The sequence below is a fragment of the Rhopalosiphum padi genome, chromosome 2 (genome assembly GCF_020882245.1).
Source record: "Rhopalosiphum padi isolate XX-2018 chromosome 2, ASM2088224v1, whole genome shotgun sequence".
In the NCBI taxonomy this organism is placed as follows: domain Eukaryota; kingdom Metazoa; phylum Arthropoda; class Insecta; order Hemiptera; family Aphididae; genus Rhopalosiphum; species Rhopalosiphum padi.
Window position 1 is genome coordinate 37126114 of NC_083598.1, and position 23051 is coordinate 37149164.

General features: G+C 28.7%; 3 protein-coding genes and 1 long non-coding RNA gene across 6 annotated transcripts; 2 read left to right on the forward strand and 2 right to left on the reverse strand.

The window, feature by feature from the left end:
• The first annotated feature begins 592 nt into the window (after window positions 1-592).
• LOC132920109 (inactive selenide, water dikinase-like protein) lies at window positions 593-2816 on the forward strand. Its single transcript, XM_060982195.1, has 2 exons — window positions 593-843; window positions 1088-2816. Exon 2 carries the CDS (start codon window positions 1092-1094, stop codon window positions 2331-2333), a length of 1242 nt encoding a protein of 413 aa, XP_060838178.1. The 5' UTR covers window positions 593-843; window positions 1088-1091; the 3' UTR covers window positions 2334-2816.
• A 1515-nt stretch (window positions 2817-4331) lies between these two features.
• On the reverse strand, window positions 4332-5131 carry LOC132920110 (large ribosomal subunit protein uL11m). The gene has a single exon (XM_060982196.1). The coding sequence runs from the start codon at window positions 4976-4978 to the stop codon at window positions 4388-4390; it is 591 nt and encodes a 196-aa protein (XP_060838179.1). The 5' UTR covers window positions 4979-5131; the 3' UTR covers window positions 4332-4387.
• Window positions 5132-12380: 7249 nt separating this feature from the next.
• Window positions 12381-15805, reverse strand: LOC132919862 (uncharacterized). 3 transcript variants are annotated; one of them, XR_009660677.1, is made up of 5 exons: window positions 15349-15805; window positions 13671-13735; window positions 13395-13471; window positions 13091-13236; window positions 12381-12995 (listed from the first exon to the last, which is right to left on the reverse strand). It is a non-coding gene; the product is annotated as an uncharacterized LOC132919862 (long non-coding RNA). The 3 variants fall into 3 exon arrangements; XR_009660678.1 differs by having other exon boundaries at window positions 12381-13009; XR_009660679.1 differs by lacking the exon at window positions 13671-13735.
• A 178-nt stretch (window positions 15806-15983) lies between these two features.
• On the forward strand, window positions 15984-22888 carry LOC132919861 (telomere length regulation protein TEL2 homolog). Its single transcript, XM_060981755.1, has 10 exons — window positions 15984-16705; window positions 16819-16898; window positions 17283-17404; window positions 17851-17993; window positions 18069-18199; window positions 18258-18366; window positions 18683-19027; window positions 19811-19890; window positions 19975-20088; window positions 20258-22888. The coding sequence occupies exons 1-10, from the start codon at window positions 16674-16676 to the stop codon at window positions 22777-22779; spliced, it is 3678 nt and encodes a 1225-aa protein (XP_060837738.1). The 5' UTR covers window positions 15984-16673; the 3' UTR covers window positions 22780-22888.
• The last annotated feature ends 163 nt before the right edge of the window (window positions 22889-23051 follow it).

Below are 23051 nucleotides of genomic sequence, written 5' to 3' on the forward strand. Positions count from 1 at the left end.
AGACACTATGAATAAAAAAAAATTGTGAATAACGATCGCTTGTAATGTATTGATAAATATATAAGTTGTTAAATAAACACCCATACACTCAGGACTCAGCGGCCTAAATGTGTTGGGAGAGGATGGACAAGGTAAGCACTTGCTCCTCTCTTAATTTTTCACTGAACAACTAAACAAATATTAGAACCTTCCAGAATATTCAATTAATACACTAAACACGTAAAATATAAAGTTGAAAAAACAGTTATTACTAACTATTATTATTATTTTTATCGATTAAAATCGATATCTTGTGTCTTTATTAATAATTGTATAATATTATTAAAACTGTTCATACAATAAGATTAATTTTAAGAAATTTTTTTTTTTTATCGACTAAAAACAATTCATCCAACATTTCGTCACAGCAATATCAAATCGTTCATTTTAACATGAAAAGAACGTGCTTTCTTTTAATCGTAATTTTAAACACACGCTTGTTTGGCGCTCTCGTACCGCTTATAGACAGTACAGCCGTCGGAACCACCGAGTAGCCGGCTCGTTGTCGCCGCCATACGGTCACACTGTTGATAATCAACGGGATGATGACAAACGCGACCGCGTTCAGGAGCTACGTTGTCGTTTGTTTTGTTTGGGGTTGTGTTTGTGAAATTCATTGATTGCTGCTTTATAAAATTAATCTTTTACCACCAAGTTTTGTTGGTACTTTATACTTGTTTCCCGGTAAATTTGTAAATTTCAATTTACGATCCCGCTGGTCTGGTCACTGGTGGCGGCGGAAGACTTTCTGGTCTGGACGGTTAATACACCGGTTCGCGCACTTGGGCGTCACAACACGTAAACGTAAGTGCGTCGAACAAAATTTATTGCTGCATTAAATACCGTCGGCGGTGAACGTAGCGTACACACGCACAACGATGTGGGCCGAGACGATGCACTGACGACTTGCCGTTTCTTGTGAAGCTCGTACAGTAGTCATCATCGTCGTCGCAGCCGCCGCCGCTGCCCTGCCGTCTTGTCGTTAGCCGAACCGATATCGTATCTACTGTTAATCTACTTCTAACCGTTGTTTACTTGTGTGTATTAGGACGATGGGTGATTATATACACACAAACATTGCCCAGGACAATGTGGCGATGGTGCGGCTTGAGCTGGCACAGAACGATCAGATCCCACTGCGGCGACCTTTCGACCCGCTCATCCACGACCTGGACCCGCACTTTAAGCTGACCAGGTTTGCCGACCTCAAAGGACGTGGTTGCAAAGTGCCCCAAGAAGTGCTCAACAAGCTCCTGGAGGGCTTCCAACAGGATGAAAATGGCCATGGTGAACAGTCGCACTTCATGCACATGACCATGACCAAAATTGGTATTGGGATGGATGCTGCCGTCGTACCCATTAGACACGGCGGTCTGTCGCTAGTACAGACAACCGATTATTTTTATCCTCTTGTTGATGATCCATTTGTCATGGGCAAAATTGCCTGCTCCAACGTATTGAGCGACTTGTATGCCATGGGCGTTACCGAATGTGACAATATGCTCATGTTACTATCTGTATCCACTAAAATGACTGAAAAGGAACGAGATGTTGTGATACCATTAATAATGAAAGGTTTTAAAGAAACTGCTTTTGAAGCTGGTACTACAGTGACGGGTGGGCAAACTGTTGTAAATCCATGGTGTACCATTGGAGGTGTTGCTACCACTGTTTGTCAACCTAACGAATTTATCATACCAGACAATGCTGTTGTTGGCGATGTTCTTGTACTAACTAAACCTCTTGGAACACAGGTAGCTGTAAATGCTCATCAATGGGTAGACCAACAAGATAAATGGAATAGAATAAAACTAATTGTTTCAGAAGAGGATGTGAGAAAAGCTTATCAGCGTTCTATGGACTCAATGGCTCGCTTGAATAAAACAGCAGCCAAATTGATGCACAAATACAATGCTCATGGTGCAACAGATGTCACTGGTTTTGGTTTATTGGGTCATGCCCAAACATTAGCAAAGCATCAAAAAAATGAAGTATCGTTTGTCATTCACAATCTTCCAGTAATTGCCAAAATGGCATCAGTAGCAAAGGCATGTGGCAATATGTTCCAATTGTTACAAGGTCATTCAGCAGAGACATCAGGTGGACTTTTAATTTGCTTACCAAGAGAACAAGCTGCAGCATATTGTAAGGATATTGAAAAAGTAGAAGGGTATCAGGCATGGATCATAGGTATTGTGGAGAAAGGCAATCGTACTGCTCGAATAATAGATAAACCTAGAGTAATAGAAGTTCCAGCTAAAGAAAAAGATGGAGAAACTGTGGTAGGACTGTAATTAAATTAGTGCCATTGACTCGGGAAGTTGTAAGAAATATACATTTTTTATTTTATTTAATATCTAGCTTTTCCATTATTTCAAGATTTAATTTATACAAAATCTTAATTTTTTTTTTTTTTTTGTAGTTTTTATTCTATTTTATCGTGTATTTTTCACAACAGCTAGATTTATTAAAAAGATACATGTATATATTTCTTACAAATACTTCAAATTACATTTGACCATTCATTAAAGTCTATATTTTTGTTTTATGTAGTTTTAATCAAAATAAAAATATTTGTATGTACTGGTTACGTAAATTGGTTTATAGTCTTTACAAACCTAAAAAAAATTTAAACAATCTATTGTACAATATATAGAAATTATGGAATACGATTTGTAAATTTTGCTATTAGTTTTTATGTTTTTGAATTTACATTAAATTAAGACCGAATATAATATGTATTTATAAATCCAATAAATGGTTTACCATTATTTTAACAGATTGATATCAATATACTATTATATCAAACCTCAATGTTAATATTAACTAATATTATGCGATTAACATAATGATTTCTGAGCAATAAGCGCCAATTAATGATATTAAAACTAAAATAAATATTGTGTTAAGTCTATTATATATTTATGTATAAACTATAATTATACATATATATAATAGAATTAAAGAGTTCAAAAATATTTTATTTTGTACACAAAATAATATTATGTGCACAAAGTATATTATATTGTTTCTATTTTAATAATTCTTTAAAATAAAGTTTATAATAAATTGTTTGTTGTTTGGAATTCATTTATTTAAACTTAAAATAATTGACATGTATTCTCAATAATATTATTAAACCATACTAAAAAATACTATAATAATTCACCATTAGATATGCCTTACACTAACTTATACGTTGTTGTCTCTATTCTAAACAGATTAAAGCAAATGTTAATATTCATTTAGCCAAATCTGTAAATTATACGCTTTTCAATTTTCATTTATGTGATTTTAAATAGTTCCACTAATTAATGTTTTATTATTCTAAATCTTGAATTTTGTTTTTATAAGATATCTCGAAAAAATTAAAATAATATCATAAACAAAATGTGTCTGATCATTTTTTAAATAATTACAATAGATGAAAATTGTATGAGTATTTAAATATTATTTCTAAATACTCCTATAAATATCAATGTACAATTTGTTTAAATGAATAAGATTGACCAAAGTAGTTTATGTTCAAATAACAATTTCAAGTTTGACTAACTAAGATATTTTTAGTTCTATTAATTTATTTCAAAAACATGCTCTAATTGAGATTAAAATTTAAAAAAAAAAAAAAATATTTTATAATTCAATATTACCATAAATAATTTCATGATTAAAATACAAACTTGATAGTTGATGCTAGTTAGAACTATGCACTAGTTCCAATATTTGCAGTCAAATGGCTCTATACCAGTGGTCGGCGGCCCGCGTGTCTATTGTATATGGCCCGCTTTAAATTTTTTTTTTTGATAAATAATTTGGAATATAACATTTTTATTTTTGTCTGGCCCTCGAAGTCTTATTAATTTATGAATGCGGCCCAGGAGTCAAAAAAGGTTGCCAACCACTGCTCTATACAATGAAATTCAACTAAACCAGACATAGTCAATAATGTTATGATCACATTTTAATACTTAATACCTTGGGGTTAAACCACTAGTTAATTTTGAGTAAAACAGACTTCCAACTATATGAACTTTTATATACTTTCAAAGTATTTCCTAATATTTGTATACCTTCATAGTTTACCTCCCATTAATTCCTTATAGTCACTTTTTTGTCTTATCTAACATAGGTTAGATTTATCTGTTGTTATTCAATTAACCACTTGTATCTGTTAAAGACATTTCGGATGTCTACATGATAATTATGTACATTAAAATACATTTTCAAACTAAATTTATGGATACTTGTCAGTTAAAAAAGAAAAAGAAATTTAAAATGAAAATATGCAGTGATTTTGTATAAAACTAATTTTTATTGATACCTACTTCTAACAATGATGATTAATTATTTATGCCGTTCTTAACATTTTTGCTTCTTTCAGTTCTTGTAATTCTCGTCTTCGTTCTTCCAACACAATTTTTCGTTCTTCTAAGAATTTTTGATACTCCTCTGCGTTCAGTTCTTTGACTACTTTGATACCCAAAGACTTAGCAGTAGAAATTAACATATTGCATATCTCTTCTAGATCTCTAAATTCTAGGTTCTCATCAGTCTGCTTTATCAATGCTATTTCGTACACGTGTTTAAGCGTAATCATCCCGGCTGTCTCCTTCAGAGGGTTCATGGCTCCTTTTTGTATGCCTGCAGCTTGTTTCAGATAATACATAGATGGAGGTTTTGTTATTGATATCTGATAGCTTCGGTCAGGATTGACATGCACCCGAGTTGGCAGAGGTATGCCTTCTCTTATGTCTTTGGTCTTCTCGTTAAAGTCCTTACAGAATGTCGTAATGTTGATGCCTCTGCAGCCCAACATAGGTCCGAGAGGAGGGCCTGGTGTGGCCATGCCGGCCGGTATGTTTGTCCTCAACTTACCATGTTGAATTTTCTCAACGCCTTGTTTCATTTGTCGCAACTTACTGGCATTGTACTTCGACATCGTTTGAAACAGTTGGACTCTATGTCCTAATACTTGACGCTACTTGGTCAGTAGTTATTTTTACATCCAAAACACTGAACTAAGCTTTAAAATATGATTGATTTATTTGATTTTGAAAATATAATATATAAATATGAAACCGCGATTATAGATAATGTTATCTGTAATTTTGGTCTTTATGGTTTTGCCATGTGATCTAAGTGATAATATTGATAAGGTATAAACTATAAGTGTGATATAAATAATAAACAAGCCCACTCTTTCTGATTAGTGATTTCGGTGTTGTAAATTTGTATTGTATTATTTGTATTAATGTATTATGTATATAATTAATAACTATATAAACACGGACGTCTCTGGTTACAAATACTATATGAAGCATAAACTCAATAACAATAATAACTAAGTTTATACTTTATAGCTTTAAAGAATAAAGACTTAACGCAGAAATGGTCAATCTTTTTTCGGTCACGATCTACTAAAAATATACTTCACCTTTGAGGATCGACTTCCATAGAAAATTATACAGATAAAACTTATCGACAATTTGTTCACTACAACCTCGATTAATTTTCATGGGGGTGGCCCTAAAAATAAATTCTAACATTATCGACTTTGAAATTGTCTACGGTCGACCGGTCGATTACGATCGACCGTTTGGCTGCCGCTGCGGCAGTGCGGCTTAAAGGTCTACGGTAACAACTAACAACACATGTTGTAAATTCTAAGTAGTAGAATTGACATACGATGTATAACCTAATTATGTATATATAACCTAATGTGTTGGTTTTACAATAATGTTTTATATATATATATAATATGAACGTAATATGTTATATAGATGGTAGTAATAAGATGCTTTGATCTTTAATCTCGAGGGTGGTATTTAGTAAAAAATTAGATAATGGATTTACTGGATAAAGTACTTAAAATTCATTTAAAATTTAAAGTAATATTTAATGGTACTTTAGTACTTAATATTTAATTCAAAACTTTATATAGAAGTTAGAAATACAGGCTGACAGCTCGTCTACACACATAACCGTTTTTTGTATAGGAAAATAAGTACCTACAAAAAAATGAAATAATAAAATTGTTTAAAATTGAATTCAAATTTTAATAATTCCTATTACAGTAGGTAATACCACAAGATAGATTAAATTAAATTAAATCTATATCTATTATATATGGCAATACATTCATTTAATATTAACTTAATCGTCTTAATCACTAAATGATGAGTATATAGTAATACCTGCGTCAGTGCGTCCTACTCATCACTAGGGCTGGAATTTGTATGTAAATACATATTTTTACTAAAACATGATAAATTAAGTACTGCAAATGATAAATTCATTTCACGTGATTTGCAATAAAATAAAACATATTTATTTTACATGTTTTTACATATTTCGTCATAAAAACATATTTTAACAATATTTTTGAAATTTCTGCCTTTTTTTTTTACATATTTCGTATATATGTTGACAATTTTGGTGTTTGGTAGTACTCTACATTTATACTTCGATAATAGTAGGTACTCGTAAAAATTGTAAATGAATAATGCATATAGGAAATAAGTAAGTATATGAAAGTATTAGTTAAATATTAATAACTTGAATACTTGATTATAATTTATCTTATTTGTTTCTGTTCGATAACTATATACATTAGACAAAATATATTTAAAAATGTTCAACAGTGTCAATATTTGCGTTCGAGTGGTTGTAAAAATATCTTTATATTTTATATTTTTTAAATTAAATTGATTAAAAATTAAAAACAATTAATTGTATATTATTCAAAAATTATTTAGAATTTTATTTTAATTTTAAACGATCACATAATTTTACATTTTTCTTATTACATATTTTTTATTTTATACTACATGTTTTTATATATGTACCTATATGTACATAATTTTGGTTTTTTATTACATATAAATCCCAGCCTTACTCATCACCTATACCAAAGACAGTGGCGATTATTTAAAATTATTACTATCTAGTATTGTATTAAAGTTTTAATATATTAAAAATTAAAATCATATTAGTAAGATGCTGACTGTTGGATAAGCTAGTTATTAGAAAACAATAAATATAAAATTAAAATTAATTTCTACCTACTGATACAAATACATCATTGTTTATGATACTCCTAAATGTATTAAACAACAAGAACACTTGACAGGACCGATAAAGAACTAACGAAGTATTAATAATTTAAAACTACCTACTTTGGACTAAATGTAAAATTTAATTATTATTTAGGTAGTTACCTATGTATTTATGTTGAATACTTGTATGTATTGCAGCTTAAAAGGTTAATAATAGGTTATTAGTTATTACCTAAATAATATAATTTATATACATGATTACACAAACACTACTTAAGTAATTATCTAAAAACATTTTAAACATACAAAATATTTAAATTGCTGTTTACTAAGCTAGGGCAGTAAAACATACATTTGACTATTTGAGTATTTTTAATTCATTAGATAATATAATAATATATATATATATAAGTATAATATTCTATCTTATGACTTTATGAGGGCTATATGAATACGTTTAATAAACAATGCGTTAGTTTTGGTAATAATAATAATAATAATAATATCTTATTTATATTTTATAATACTTGAGTAGGTAATTTAAAAAAATGTTAATTTAAACATTATATTTTCAAAGTCTTTTTATTTTAATAGTTAATCTATTATTTATAAAATATATACTAGCTAGAGTTGTATTTGTATTTGTATTTCAATTAAAAATAATATGATGCATCATGAGACTTTTAACATAAACTATTAAACCGGGTTTTGGTAGGTATAAGTATGTTAAATTTAAAAAACAACCTCTGGGCTCTGATAAAATATAAATCATCTGTAATTAGCCATCTAACTAGAAATAAAAAAATATTGACCAATGGGCTATGACCTGCAATACAGCTACAATATTATTTTAATTGTTCAATTCATACAACAGATTATTTTAATTTTCAATATTCAATTATCTTAGAAATTGCCTTTAAGGGGGATGTCTAGTCAATTAATTAATAAATGTTATTCTAAACAAGTCATGAAAAAAATATGCCATGAGTCGATTTCCTAAAGGTACCTCTAAAGGTGCCTCCCTGCAGCGTCCAGACGCGGCATCTATAGCGTCAACTACCGGTCTGGACATAGATTAGAGTTTGTAGAAAAAGTTTAAGAAATATATCATAATATATGCGATAGAGTCGATAGACGTATACACTCTTTTACAGATTTCTAATTTTTTATTCCAGTTCTTTTAAATAAATATTAAGGTACAACGAGAATGGTATGAGTTTTAAATATTAATATCTAGTTTTTGATGATCGGTTCAATTTTTTCTTAAAAAGAGCGAGCATACATAAACAATTTAACCAAGAGGCCAAATTCAGACGTAAATAATATTATTTTTAATTCTGTGATTGATGGCGCGTAGAAGGTGAAAATGCAGTGGAATAATATGTCGATATAGTAATACGGTACTTCGTACCTACGAATGATATACCTTATAATATAACAATAGACAGTAGTTACCCACCCCGTATTCTTTTATCAAATTGGAATAATATAAAATCTAAAAAGTAAAAAAGAGTCAAGAATAAAGTTCCCAGGCAATGAAGCACATTAAGATTATACTAGAATTTGGTAAATAAAAAAAAAATAACACAGTTAATCATACGTATACGTTATCCTGTACGTAACCTGTATGTTATCGAGTGTAGAATAAACTACACGTATGTGTATAATATAAAATAATAAAAAATATATATTATGATTATATTCATTTCATAATTTTAAGTCATTTAAAAACAATATTTTTCTAAAAAAGTATGTTTTAAATACTTTTTATCGTTATATTTTTTTTTAATTGTTGTTAATGACAACATATATTTTTAATTACATATTCCGAAGTAGAAATAGTAGAATGTGAAATAAAAAATGTATGTTGTCATTCAAAACAAAGAAAAATCTTAAAAATTATAATGATAAAAAAATTGTAATTTTTTTCCAAGAAAATTATTTTGTAATGACTTAAAATTATGTAAAAACATTCTATTCAAAAACGTATTAGTGTTTTATTAAATAATACGTTTGTTATATTAAATTTATTACTCAGTATAATATTATATTGTAGTAATGTATAGTGGATTAAAACTTAAAAGTTATAACAAATATCTTTATTTGTATATCTGTATTTTAACCTAATAAGCTAGGTTAATAACTTCACGGATTATTCAACATCAACAATATCTAGATAGGAACTAATAACAACCATCTTATTAAGAACCTTATTATATTAAATTGTTAACAATTTTAATTTAAAAACGCGACAATATACTTTTCCGGTTAATTATTTAGATAAATCTAATGAAGTATATAGTTCAGGGAGGAGATCACCAAATGGCGGCCTGCGGGCCGTATACGGCCCGTGAACAAATTTTATCCGGCCCGCAGACAAAGAATAAATAACATAGGTACACTACGCGCGACAACATTATATTTGTTATTATATTATGTACTTAGAATTTTAATGGCCCACGAAAAATGTTCAGATTTCTAATGTGGCACAGTGACCCTTAAAAAATATTAATTGGTGACCGATGATATATATAGGTAATACAATTGCATAAGACCGCATATCCGCATAGTATAATCATATAATAGTTGTTACTAGTAATTATATTGGTTTGAAATATTTTTGGTTTTTTATTAATTTTAAATACAAATAACAAATGTAATATGTAAATAATATTTATCTGTATCTAGATATTTTTATTTTTTTAATACCTGGACTAAAGCAGACAAGCAGTTACTCTACGTTACGAAATTTTTAAATGTAAGAGATTATATTATACCTATTTGCTATTACATATTATTTACATTATGTTCCACTTTTCTTTATTTTTCCATTCAATGTGTATAACCTAATCTAAGCTTTAGATTGTATTATTACATTATTTAAAACCATGTAGTTTTCTTGTGCAGTTGAAGTCATTATAACATTTATATTTTTTTCTATATTAGGTATTTAAGTATACAACCTGATGGCTGGACTGGCAGGTAAATGACTATAGGTAGATACATCTCGATATATGTTATGTATACATTTCATACTTAATCGTATTAGATACATAATAGGTATATTCTTAAATGTTACAGGTGAATCATTACAGCTAGGTTGGTCTTCAACGCAAGTAATAATAACTTTATGTAATACGCCATACGGTATATTGTATAAACTATACAGTATATTTTATATACGTATATACTAATATAGGTACTATATATATATAATGTTTATGTGTGTATGTATCAAGTATAAATGTATACATGGAACTGCCATTAAATATAGCGTATACTCAAATTCGTTAAATTAGCATTAGTATTGGTTAAATCATATTTTCATAAGGAGCTTATTAAAATAATATATATTAAATTATCACTACACGTGCAATGTATTCCATTCCATTAATAAATAATATCTAATCGGTACTTCAGACCTCAGAGACGTGTGTAAACGGCATTATAGTTGAATGTTATTACGAAGTGGATCATAGATAATATAATATAGTATATAGGTACATTACATATTTACATTAGTACCTAGCTATAGGCTTTAAGCAGGTTGAATTATATTATTATTATTATTTATATCACTGTATTATAATTATTTTACGTTTATTAATGTTTAATAATTTATAATATACTTCCTTAGTAGGTATTATATTTATATATTATTCTATTATTAATTATTATATTGTACATTAATTGTACTATATTAAAAAAAAAAAAAATGAAAACTAAATAATGTTTATTTATTTTGCTTAGTGTATACTAAAGCAACCAATAAAAGATTTTTTTTAAATTTTAAGATATAGATAAAAAGATGCTTCAGATATCAAATTAATTAATCGCGTGTTATGAAATAGAACTGTCAGAGTGTCAGTACTAAAAACATCTGTAGAGAAAAGAAACGAAAACTAGTAGAGTATCACGCCTATAAGAAATTAAAAAAAAAAGTTAGAGAGAACAAATCAACAAACAGATGTGCATGAATATTTATAGATATCGGTAGTAATGGCAGTATGATAAAAAAAGTATAAATATTATAATACTTCGTCTTTTAAAAATTAAAATTAAAAGAAGATATTTCAACATTTGATGTTACCACGGAAAATTAAATTCCCTAAACATGATGTGTATGGTGTATCTAATAGAATTGAAAGAGTCACAGTATAGTGATTATGAAACTAATGAAAATTTTGTATAAATTTTATATAAATCATAATATAAACTAAGTTGGTACATGTCATCCATCATAAGAATTGTTGACAAAAGTCAAAGTTGAGGTTACATAGGAGTTATAGCATCAGAAAAATCAAAATGTTGTGATTAAAATCACCTTATACTTTCATCTGGAAAAGATAACATTTCAAATTTGCAATTAATAAGTAACAGGAAACAAAATCCCTTAATCCCTAAAGTATTAAACGGGTAATATATACCTATGTTTATATCATTTTTGACCATTGGAAATAATTGTCTAAAATATTCACCGAATTTATAGGTCATGGTTACGCATTGTGACAAATATTACGTAGTAAAATGTATTCTGTTAGTTTTAAAATTTTAAATCAAAATCACTTGAACGTTTTATCAGTATATATCATATTATAGGTATTACTGAATGCAATTATAGGTACTGGAGTTTATTAATATTATAATAAATTTTTGATGTACACTGTATACGCTTAATATATTCTATATTTTGGTATAAATAGCTGCTACATATTATTCATATTCAATTAAACTATATTAAACTAACATTATATTTGGTGAATTCGTTTTTAAAACTGACGTAGGTATATTATATATTTATTTATTCCCATTATTCGTGTAATTATTACAAAACTATACAGTGTGTCACCACTCACCGACATAATATATACAAATATATATGAAATATTATATATTTATATATTTATATAATATGTACGTATGTACCTATATACTTTATGGAGGTATTTAGTAGAAGGTTACGGCCGTTCCAGACCACTGCGGTGAAACAGTGACCTTTCATTATTTTTATTATATTTCGTGGTTCGTACATAATAATAATATATATAACGAATATAGAACGCGTTTAATAAATAATATAACTCTATTAGAATTTGGAACACAATAATATTATATGTACATACCTATACCTGTAACGTCGCGCCGCAGCAGTTGGTTAGAGTTAGAAAAGCGCAGTCATATTATACTCATATTATGTATTATATATTTTTATCCATCACGAATCTAAATTTTCTATTTAATTATCATTCTTGCAGTGAATAATAATATTAGTATAATAGCATTGTTGTTATCTTTCACTTCATAACCTTGACATAACCGTTGAATCGAGTGACATTGTTAAAAAATTAAGGTTCATATTTATATACAAGAATACATAAAAAAACGAACGTATTATATGTTATATACTACAATAAATATATATTATATTAAACAAAGCGGTGTTTATATAAACTTACTTCGGTGGAATAAAATGTATGTCAAAATGTTCAAACTCTGTAAACGCTAAAGACGCAAACAGTGACGGCTATACTATATCGTCTATAACTCAAGTATATTGATATAGATGCACATACATTTTCAACTTTTATATTTGGAATTGAAAAAAAAATGAAAAAAGTTCGAAACACATATTACATATTATAGTAAATGGATAAAAACCACTACTGGACGCAAATATCCAAAGCCATAAAGGTAGGCGGTGGACACATATGCCTCGCAAAACAATATATTATAGAAAATAATAAATAAAACATAATTACAACAAAGAATATTAATTGCCGTATTGTAACTTGCAAGGTACATTATATATATTCGACACGGAGACGAATATTTTTGGAGGACCAAGTATTCGATGCAATAGTAACTACTCCTTCCTATTTTCACCAATATGTTCACACATATCTAGGTAATAAAACCTGTATTATTATAATATTAATATTACATATTTATATGTATATCTTATGTAAATATCTACGTATTTATAAACATATTATTACCTATTATGGGGATGTTAGCATGATGCACGTCCGGTATGTCCCGCTCCGATCGTGGAGTCTGGAAACCGGATATAAAAGAATTTTTGCACGACCATTTTTGGAAAAAAAAAACAATAACATCGTCGACTATGATGGACCGGATGACGCTAAAAAATAATATTATATTATAATAACATCCATTAACACGTTCCGCACGTAATAATAATATTGTATTGGTTACACTATACCTAATATTTTATTCAATCACCGTCTTTACGATCGTACATAATATACATATACCTGTATTCGTTTTATTAATACTAACCTATTATGAAATAACCCAGAACGTATTGAGTTTTGACACACCAAATAAATCCTTGAAGCTACCCCAATTACTTCACCCTTAAAATAATAATCATTGGTAATTGTTTAGCTACAAAAAAATTGCAAGAATACACATTGTTCAAAATTTAATAACTAGACATATTTCAATTAAATCACTTAAATCTTCAGGTTTCTTCATCATAAGACAATATTGTCTAATTTAGGAACAGAGAGACATTTTTATTTTTTGCTAATTTTCTAAAGTTATACTTCTTACTTTATTATGCTATTGTTTTTGAAATATTGAAAAATTATCGGATTGTATCGACCAAAGGCAAAATTCTAAAACAGTAAAAAATATAACGAAATAATATAAATTTATAAACCGCATAAACCACAATGAAATTGAAAGTAAGATTTAAGAATGAAATACTATGGAATAACTCAATTATTAGTTCTTAGGATTCTTGTATCTAAAATGTTTATTTGATTTATTAACAAGAAAATTACTAAAATCTAAAATAAAACCTAGTGTAATAACTATAATATTATAGGCATAAACTTAGGCCAATTTTTTTGGAAGAGAATGAGGGCTACATATTCATATTTTTTTCATTCTATGTAAAAAATTTCACACTAGCTACTTATGTAATTTCGTCTATTTCTAATTGGTGCTTATAAAAAGATAAATTCACATTAATATTTATAAGTACTTGTACTTTAATCAATGAATTTAAATTTTGATTTATTACAATTACTTTGTCTTTTAAATAATACATATGGTACCACCTAAGGTGATATTTTGTTCCGCGGGATAATTTGTTCCCTTTTGAGACATTTTGTTCTGTTTTTGATTTTTTGTTCTTCTAATGAGACATTTGCTACCAAAAAACTGCGCTATGAAAGGTTTAATGTATTCGCATTTCTTCTAAATACGAATCAATCGAAGCATACTACCCAAATTTTGGTATGGATCAACCAACCAACAATAGCTTTGGTAAGGTTAATTATTTATATTTTAATAAATGTAATATTGTTTGTATGTATTTTTATATATAAATTATTTATAGAAGAAATTGAAGAATATAACATAACCACTCGTGTTATTCGTAGCCTAAATGCTTAACTGCCTACATCATCATTCATCACTGTTAATTAATTCTATAAAATTATCACTGCGCTGGAGAGGGTTAAGTCAAGAATATTTATACCTGTTCTCCGGCACAATTAACAATTAATATAAATTTATAGTGACAGGGAAACAATACAAATGAGCAATGATAAGTATACCTAATATGAGTAGTAGCCTGCAGGAGCGAAAGATTATCCAGTGATATAACGACTTTTTTAAATTATTATTAAATATTAAACTTCCTATAGCATGTATAATATATATATAATATTAATTTATAAATTGTTATAATATTTTAATTAGGAATAAAGTAATCTGTAGGGCAGTCTGTTACTCTTCGGTACCTGCGTAATGCATTCAGCGTTATTTCTCACTATTTATTTATTTATTTATTTATTTATTTATTCCATACGGAGTAAACTCCATTTACAAAAAAAAAAAACGATTTATAGCAGCAAAACGTATGTTACACATCAGTATACTAAATTAAAATTAAAAATTAAAAACAGCGTTACAATTTTAATATAAAAATAATTTGACATATTAGTGTAATAATCAATAAAATTTAACAGCCTATTCTTAAAAAAATATTTAAAATTTACAAATTACAACCATATAGATAGAAACAGATTATATAATTTAGAGACATTGACAAGTAATTTCAAGTCATCAATAATTCAAAATAATTCATCACTTAATATAAATATTAAATATAATAATTATAAGTTTAATGCCGAGCTTATATCGTTTATTGAACAATAAAATAAATCTATCACTATCCTCACGGTTTTCTAGCAAACACCAGTTACTACCTAGTACCTACCTACATTGATAATCACGATTACGTCGGAGTGGACGATACACATAATAGCACCGAACAAGTCACAAATCTATTAACTGGGTCTGTATCAAAAGCGAACGAAATATAATGCGTGAAAGTCGCCCCCTCCCAATCGCCGCTATAAGCAACCGCGGTCGACCTTTCGCGCTTTCGCCGTTGTAATATCGTATAGGTACGCACAACTAGTATATACCTTATACGCGGCGTAATATGCATAATATACCTAATCATACGACCTGTACATTGTCCGCACCAATAACTCTACTACGTCGGCGGTTTGCGATCTAATTAAATTTATTATTTATAGTAACGAGTGTCGACGAAGAACGACTAACGACAAATGAGTAAACGATTTTGAAATATTATAGGTAACGATAATATAAATATTTAAACAGTAAACGCCGTCCAATATTATCGCACCAGAATCCCACCCAAGTATAAAATTAAATACTAAAGTGCCGCAATGGCAATGCCGCCAATAATATCATTCAATTTGAAAGGTGAAAATCACGACTCACGAGGGATTGAATTTTCCGTCGACTCCTCAACGGTGGCGCTACCTAGTGTCGGCGGCGACGTCCCGCGCTACGACAACACAACAATAATAATATCACTTTTATACACCATACACAATACATATTCATTATTATTGAAGCAGTTGATATTAGTGGCAAGGAACGCGTATAATAGCAATAGTTTAATAGTGATTAGTGATTACGACGGCGACCTGCTAGTGTGTTGTTATACCGATAGCGTTCTGAGCACCGTCTTTTGTACGTTCTCTCTCCACCGCCGCCACCGTCGCTTAGAGTTCCACGACTTGTGCCGTACAGGTAGGCACTGACGTCGTGGCCCACCCGTTGAAACGATACAAAATCATCGACCGTCGTCAAACTCGATAGTCCGAGAAAGGGCCTACAAAAGAATTTTTCAACGGGTCCGGTCAGAACATCGTCATCACCGCCGCCCGCCGTCGTCCGTTCTTCACTTCTCGTCGTCGTCACTGTCGGTGTCGTGCGTCTGGTTTTTAATTGATAATAAATAATAATAATATTATATTATTATTGTTGTAACACAACTGGTGTATACGACGCCCTCTCCGCCACTGCCGCATGAACACCTTCGCGAGTGTCACGTACAGTCAGCAATTATAATTCAACGACGGCGATGTGTCGTCGATAGCCGCGTATGGTAGTTGGCAGCGGACGAAAGGTTTTTGTTTATTGGTATTTCGTTGATTTCCTCTACCGAATAGTCGAACTCTGCAGGTACAACCGCGTCATTATCACACTCGCCACTAACACAATATGTGGAAAGTTCGAGAACTCGCCGATAAAGTGTGAGTATTGAATACAGACTATAACTTGCCATGATCTATCCTTTACCATCCACTGATTGGTTACTGCTGTTAGTAGTGATTATTGAATTAACATAAACTTTTTATATTTTTAGGACCAATGTAGTCCTCAACTATACAGAAATTGAAGCTAAAGTTAGAGAAGCCACTAATGATGAAGCTTGGGGTCCAACAGGTAAAATAGTTCTTCATTATACATTTTGTTCTTTTGTGCATTTTTTGGTGTTTTTTATTCTTCTATAGTATCTAAAATAAATAATCATAATTAAATTATTACTTTTACTTTTCACTCAGTTAAGAATATGGATCTATTTTTTATAGATAGGAAATAATAACACACCTATAATAAGTTTATATTCTACAAACAATTAATTTTTACTTTTCTGTTTTTTTCATTATACTCATATAAATTAATTTAATACATACTCAGTTTCTTAGTTTAAATATAATGTTTAAGCTGGGTTTAATTTTAAAATTACCATTAGTATAATTTTTGTCTTACTATATTATGTATTTGGTGTATTGGTCTTTATATAATCTCTATATTTTCAATTTACAGGTAACTTAATGCAAGAAGTAGCACAAGCAACATTTATGTTTGAGCATTTCCCCGAAGTTATGGGAATGTTATGGAAACGAATGTTACACGAGAACAAGAAAAACTGGCGAAGGACTTACAAGGTGAGTGATATTATAAAATAGCCAAATAAAATATGTATGCATAAGAAAAATTAATTTTTACATATTTTTTTTATACTCATTTATCATTTTATTGAACTTTTTGATTTCCATTGCAATTAAATTAATTTATGTTATTAACTTTTTAATTGGGTATAACATAATTACACATTATTATACCTCATTTTTAACTTCATTATCAAAAAAACTCATTATTAAATTCATTATACTGGTTCAATATAAATTATCTATGATTATTTTCTATAGGATATATAGTATAAAATATATTTAAAATTACATTTATCTATTGGTAATATTTTATGGTCTTATAATAACTGTAACACAATCTTAATATGTATTATCTTCATATCCAATTTAAGTTATTTAGTATTTATTAAATAATGTAATAATTATTTATGATATATAATAATTTGTTATATTTTTTTCAGAGTCTATTATTGCTAAATTATCTAGTTAAAAACGGATCTGAAAGAGTGGTTACATCAGCACGTGAACATATTTATGATTTAAGAGGATTAGAAAACTATTCTTTTGTTGATGAATTTGGTAAAGATCAAGGAATAAATATAAGGTATAAATGTTGTATTATAATTTAGATTACCTAAACAAAATTAAATTTAAATATATTGTAATTAATTATCTATAGGCATAAAGTGAGGGAGCTGATTGATTTTGTACAAGATGATGATAAGTTGCGAGAAGAAAGAAAAAAAGCTAAAAAAAATAAAGACAAATATATTGGACTATCCAGTGAAGCTATGGGTTATAAAGGATCAGGTAATATGAAATTTGATAGTTAAGAATTAATTTTTACAGTGAATATTTTATTAATTAGGAGTTGAAAAGTGGGATGATGCACCTAGGTGGAAAAAAGACAGTAATAATGAATTTAGTGACAAAAAAAGTGCTAGTACTCTAGGTTTTGAAGAATCGCCTAATAACAGGTAAATATATATATAAATATCTACATTAAAGTAGGTATATTGTATTTTATTCACATTACGAAGGAACCTCGGCAGCAACCAGTTTTTGTCTGGCAACAATCAGCCATCTGTCCCTAACCTAGTGTCAACCATTTGTTAGTACGCAATGTAAAAAAGCCATACCCACATATAAAATGCTTGAGGTTCCTCACTAACTTTATAGAATATATAGGTAGGAATCTATAGGTTATTATTAGATTAACTTTTGGTGAATGATTAATATTTTAATTACCAATATTTATATTAGCTTATGCATTATTGTGTGATATTTTTATAGTGATGAAAATGATATAGTGGATTCAGAACCAGAACTTGATTTACCACATAAACCATCTGCAGAAGCTTATAAAGATCATAGTATGTCACCTACCAAAATTCAAAGTCCAGCTAAACATAGAACACCTATTAAACGCATTGATTTGGGTGCAGCTGCACATTATGGCAAAACACAAACTGTGATCAACTCTCCAGTGTCTACCAATAATCCTTTAGATACAGAAACAAGCTCTGTTGATTTGTTGAATATTGTAGGCAACAGCAATAAGCAATCAAATGATTTTGGAGATTTTAATGCAGTTTTTAGTGCTGCTCCTAATATTGACACTGCAGTAGAAAATAATAGGTAATTGGATATTTATAATTTATAAATTGGGCTTGGAAATAAAATTGTTAAAAAAAATGTTATTTTTTTCATTTTTTCTGTACCGATGGCATTTTCATTATAAACAAATACAAATTCCTAAGTAGTTTTAAAATAAATTTTACTCCAACATGTAATTATATTGAAAAAATAAGACAAAAATATTCACAATTAAGTTACAAATATGCAATAAAGATGAATAAGTTGGAAACCGGTTTTACTAATTTTAAAAAAATATCTCAAAATGACAATAAAATACTTTTTTTCTTCAAAATTTACTTTTTTATTGAAATTAAATATATCATGTTCATGATACTTTATCAATGCTGTCCCCCACTATCAGTTATCAATAGTTCTGCCTTCAATACGCGTGTTGACAGTTTATAATTGTAAAGCAATTTGAACGGTGAAAATAAACAATCATATCAATCCCCATTAATTAACTAATGAAATCAGGCAACATTCAATGATTATTTGTGCATGCGCGAATCGATGTATCCTAAAGTTGATTAGAGTGTAGTTAGATATAATAATATTATATAACATTATGTTAACTAGCAAAATAGCATTACCATTCATTGTAAACAAGCAAAAATAGTATTTGATTTTATGATACTAAAATTGTAGTAAGATAGTAAGATTGTAATTTTTATGCTTAAACTGTTCTAAGACTACTAAATTTAATCATGCAAATACTTACTACTAAGTATTCAAAGTCTATTATAGAACATAATAATCATAAAATATAATTTTTTCTTGTTTCAGTACCACTAATGATGAATTTGCTGATTTTAGTTCAGCATTTACTCAATCTATGTCTTTAAACAGCAATTCAACTAATTTATGTAAGTTTTTTTCTCATTCAATTTCTGATTAATATCAGTTAATAACTGACAGTTATAATATAAACTAAATTATTGTTTTTTTAGCTAACCAAAAAACTATTTCTAACTCTGATCTCCTAACATCGTTACCACAGACATCTACAAATGGAACAAGCCGTAACTTGTTAGATTTGAACTTTGACGCTTTAGATAACACAGGTAATATGCCTATCATCTATTTTTAACAGAAATGTTATTAGCTATTTCAATTAATTAATTATATTGGAACAGTTGAATTGCGCTTTATAATTTTTGTAGAAGTTGGTTTCTTTAATATTTTATACAGATAAGGTTAGAAAACTGGATTTTTTTTATTATAACTTTTCAGCAACTGGAATGATGTTGAAGACACTTCTAGAATCCATTCACCAACGTTCAGATTCAAATATTAAAAGAATTTTGCAAGAATTTATTGAATATTTGCCAGGTCCAATGACTCCACAAAAATTTACAAAACTCGATTGTTACCCAAATTATTCTCAAGTTATCAAAGTATACAGCCAAATACTTGAAATAATTTTAGAACAAATTAATTTTGTTGATTACATCGATTTAATTTCACCAATATTTGCTCCGGACGGTGGTACTTTGGAAATGTTAGACATATCACTACATATTTTATTGAACTATGTCACTTCAAATGTATTATCTTTTAAAACTGATAATGCCATAGAATTAATCAGCTTAATATTAACAAGTGATTTTATAAAATCTTCATTAATCACTGAAACTTTAAATTCTAACCATAATCGTTTTATGGTCGTTATTGAATTTGTATTGTCGTTGCCACATAGACTTGCCAATAAAGTTGGCAAGAATATACCTAAATTGTTTACACCTGTAGAATTTTCTAATAGAATAATGTATCATATATTGTTTGTCATCGATCAATTGAGCCAATTTTATATTTTGGAAAACAAAAAACCTAATACAAAGCCACTTTCAATCATTTTTGGCAAAACTATTGCTTCTTATCTTCAAAATGATTTTGCTACTTCTTTGGAAATTTTAGAATGTTGGTGTTTAGATGAAAACTATGCTGTCATTATAAGGAATATTCTCTCAGAAGTTGACCGACGAGCAATCGATAGACTTGGTTATTTGTTTTGTCGTAAATTATCAACATCTAATTCATTATATAATCTTATTTCAAATGCAGTGAGTGATGTACCTAACTGGAATTATACTTTGTGCAAAAAAATGATATTTCTTTTTTATCATGAAGACAACAATATAGTATTAAATCTAATGAACTATTTATACTTGGTTCAAAAACATTCTAATTCTAATATATTAAGTACCATAATCTTAGACCTTGTTCAAATTTGGGGAGATAAAAGTGCTTTGTCTCATACACCTTTTGAACAACATTTATACTTATCAAAACTTATTATTATTGGTTCAGTATGTCTATCAAATATAGCATTGGATGATGAGTTTAAAAGAAATCTTGAGATTAAACTCTTTGAAGGTGTTCCAATTCATCTAGAGAGTTCAGAAGAAAAAGTTCGAACCATAGGAATGATAGTGGCAGAGATTATTATTGGTCTTGTAAAGCGGAATGAAAAAGAAGGGGCACCAACTTTAAATTTTGAGTACGACAAATTACAGGAAGAATCTAAATTGATAGTAAAATCATTGAACGAATTAAAAGATTTTAAAAATAGCAATGAATTAGTATTTAATGATGCTTTTAAAATGTTAAAAAACTTTTTTAAAGACTTAAAGATTATCAAAACTCCATGTTCCAATACAAAAAGTACATGTCATGAAAAAATAGTGGAAAACACAAACAATACAATCGAAAATATTTTAGATAGCGATGATGATGAATTTGAGCCGTATGATTTATCTAATGATGTTGAAATGGATGTAAAAAATAGACCTAAGTATGTACGTGATCTTATTGATGGTTTCAATGAACAAAAAGATAGTAAGGTGTGGCTTGGCAGTTTAGAAGCATCTGAAAGTCTTATTAAATCACAATTGCCCAATGATGACATTTCATTTGCCATTGAGCTGTTGACGTTATTAATCAGTATGGAACAACAATTTTACAAAGATAATTTTGAGAGCCTGAGATATCAATCTGCTGTTGCTGTAGTAACTACTTTTCCTTATGATTGTGCTAAACACCTTTGCCACCTTTTTTATGATTCTATCGGTAAATATGCAGTTTCTCATCGCATTTTAATACTAAATGTATTAACTGGTTCTGCTAAAGAATTATCAGGCTTTCAAAAGATTGAAGAGAAACAAGAAGAACAAATCACAGAAGTGAATACTTCAAAGTATTGGGAAGATATTATCAAAAAAAGAGTTCAGTTAAAGACCAGAATAATTTCCAATCCTAGAAAACCTATAAAATGTCAAAGTAATCGTTTTGTATCTATAGCTGATGCATTTTTCTTCCCTCTTATTCGTGGGAATTTAATTGAACCAATTGTTTCTCAACAAATTGATAATGCCAAACAGTTAAACATTCTTGGTGTACATTTATTAAATTCTTTATCAGTTATCCTATGCTGTGCAGTTAATTCTACGCATGCAACCCGTATGGGTGTAGAGCTTTTAGAATGGACATGGTCATTAAGATTTCATAAAGACGTTAAGATAAGAATTGCCGTTATGGGCTGTCTAGCTGCCGTCTTGTTGTCTGTGCCTAAATCTAGATTAGTTGATTTGGGAAGCTCATTAGTTGAATTTGTAATGTGGTTGGAAAACGTTGTCACATCTGAAGGAGTATTGAATAAAGTTGATAATGAAGTCAATCAAGAAGCAAGACAATTTGCCATTCAAGTTCTGTTACTTTATAGAAATGTTGTTGGTGATCAAAATATGTTCTCATAATGATATTAATATTTCAATTCGATAAAATTTGTATATTCTGATTAAAGAAAAAATATTGTCAGTTTTTAATTTAATATAAATTAAAAATAATAATTTATTTTAATTCTCATCTTGCATTATTTATTTATTTTTATATTCCTTTGTTATGTTAGTAATTGTGTGTATAAACAAGACCTTTGCAATTTACAGGGTCTTCCTTGCCATTGAATCAAATGATTCAACCGGTAACATTTGCTCAGAATAGTAACACAGAAAATCAATCTTCAGGAAGC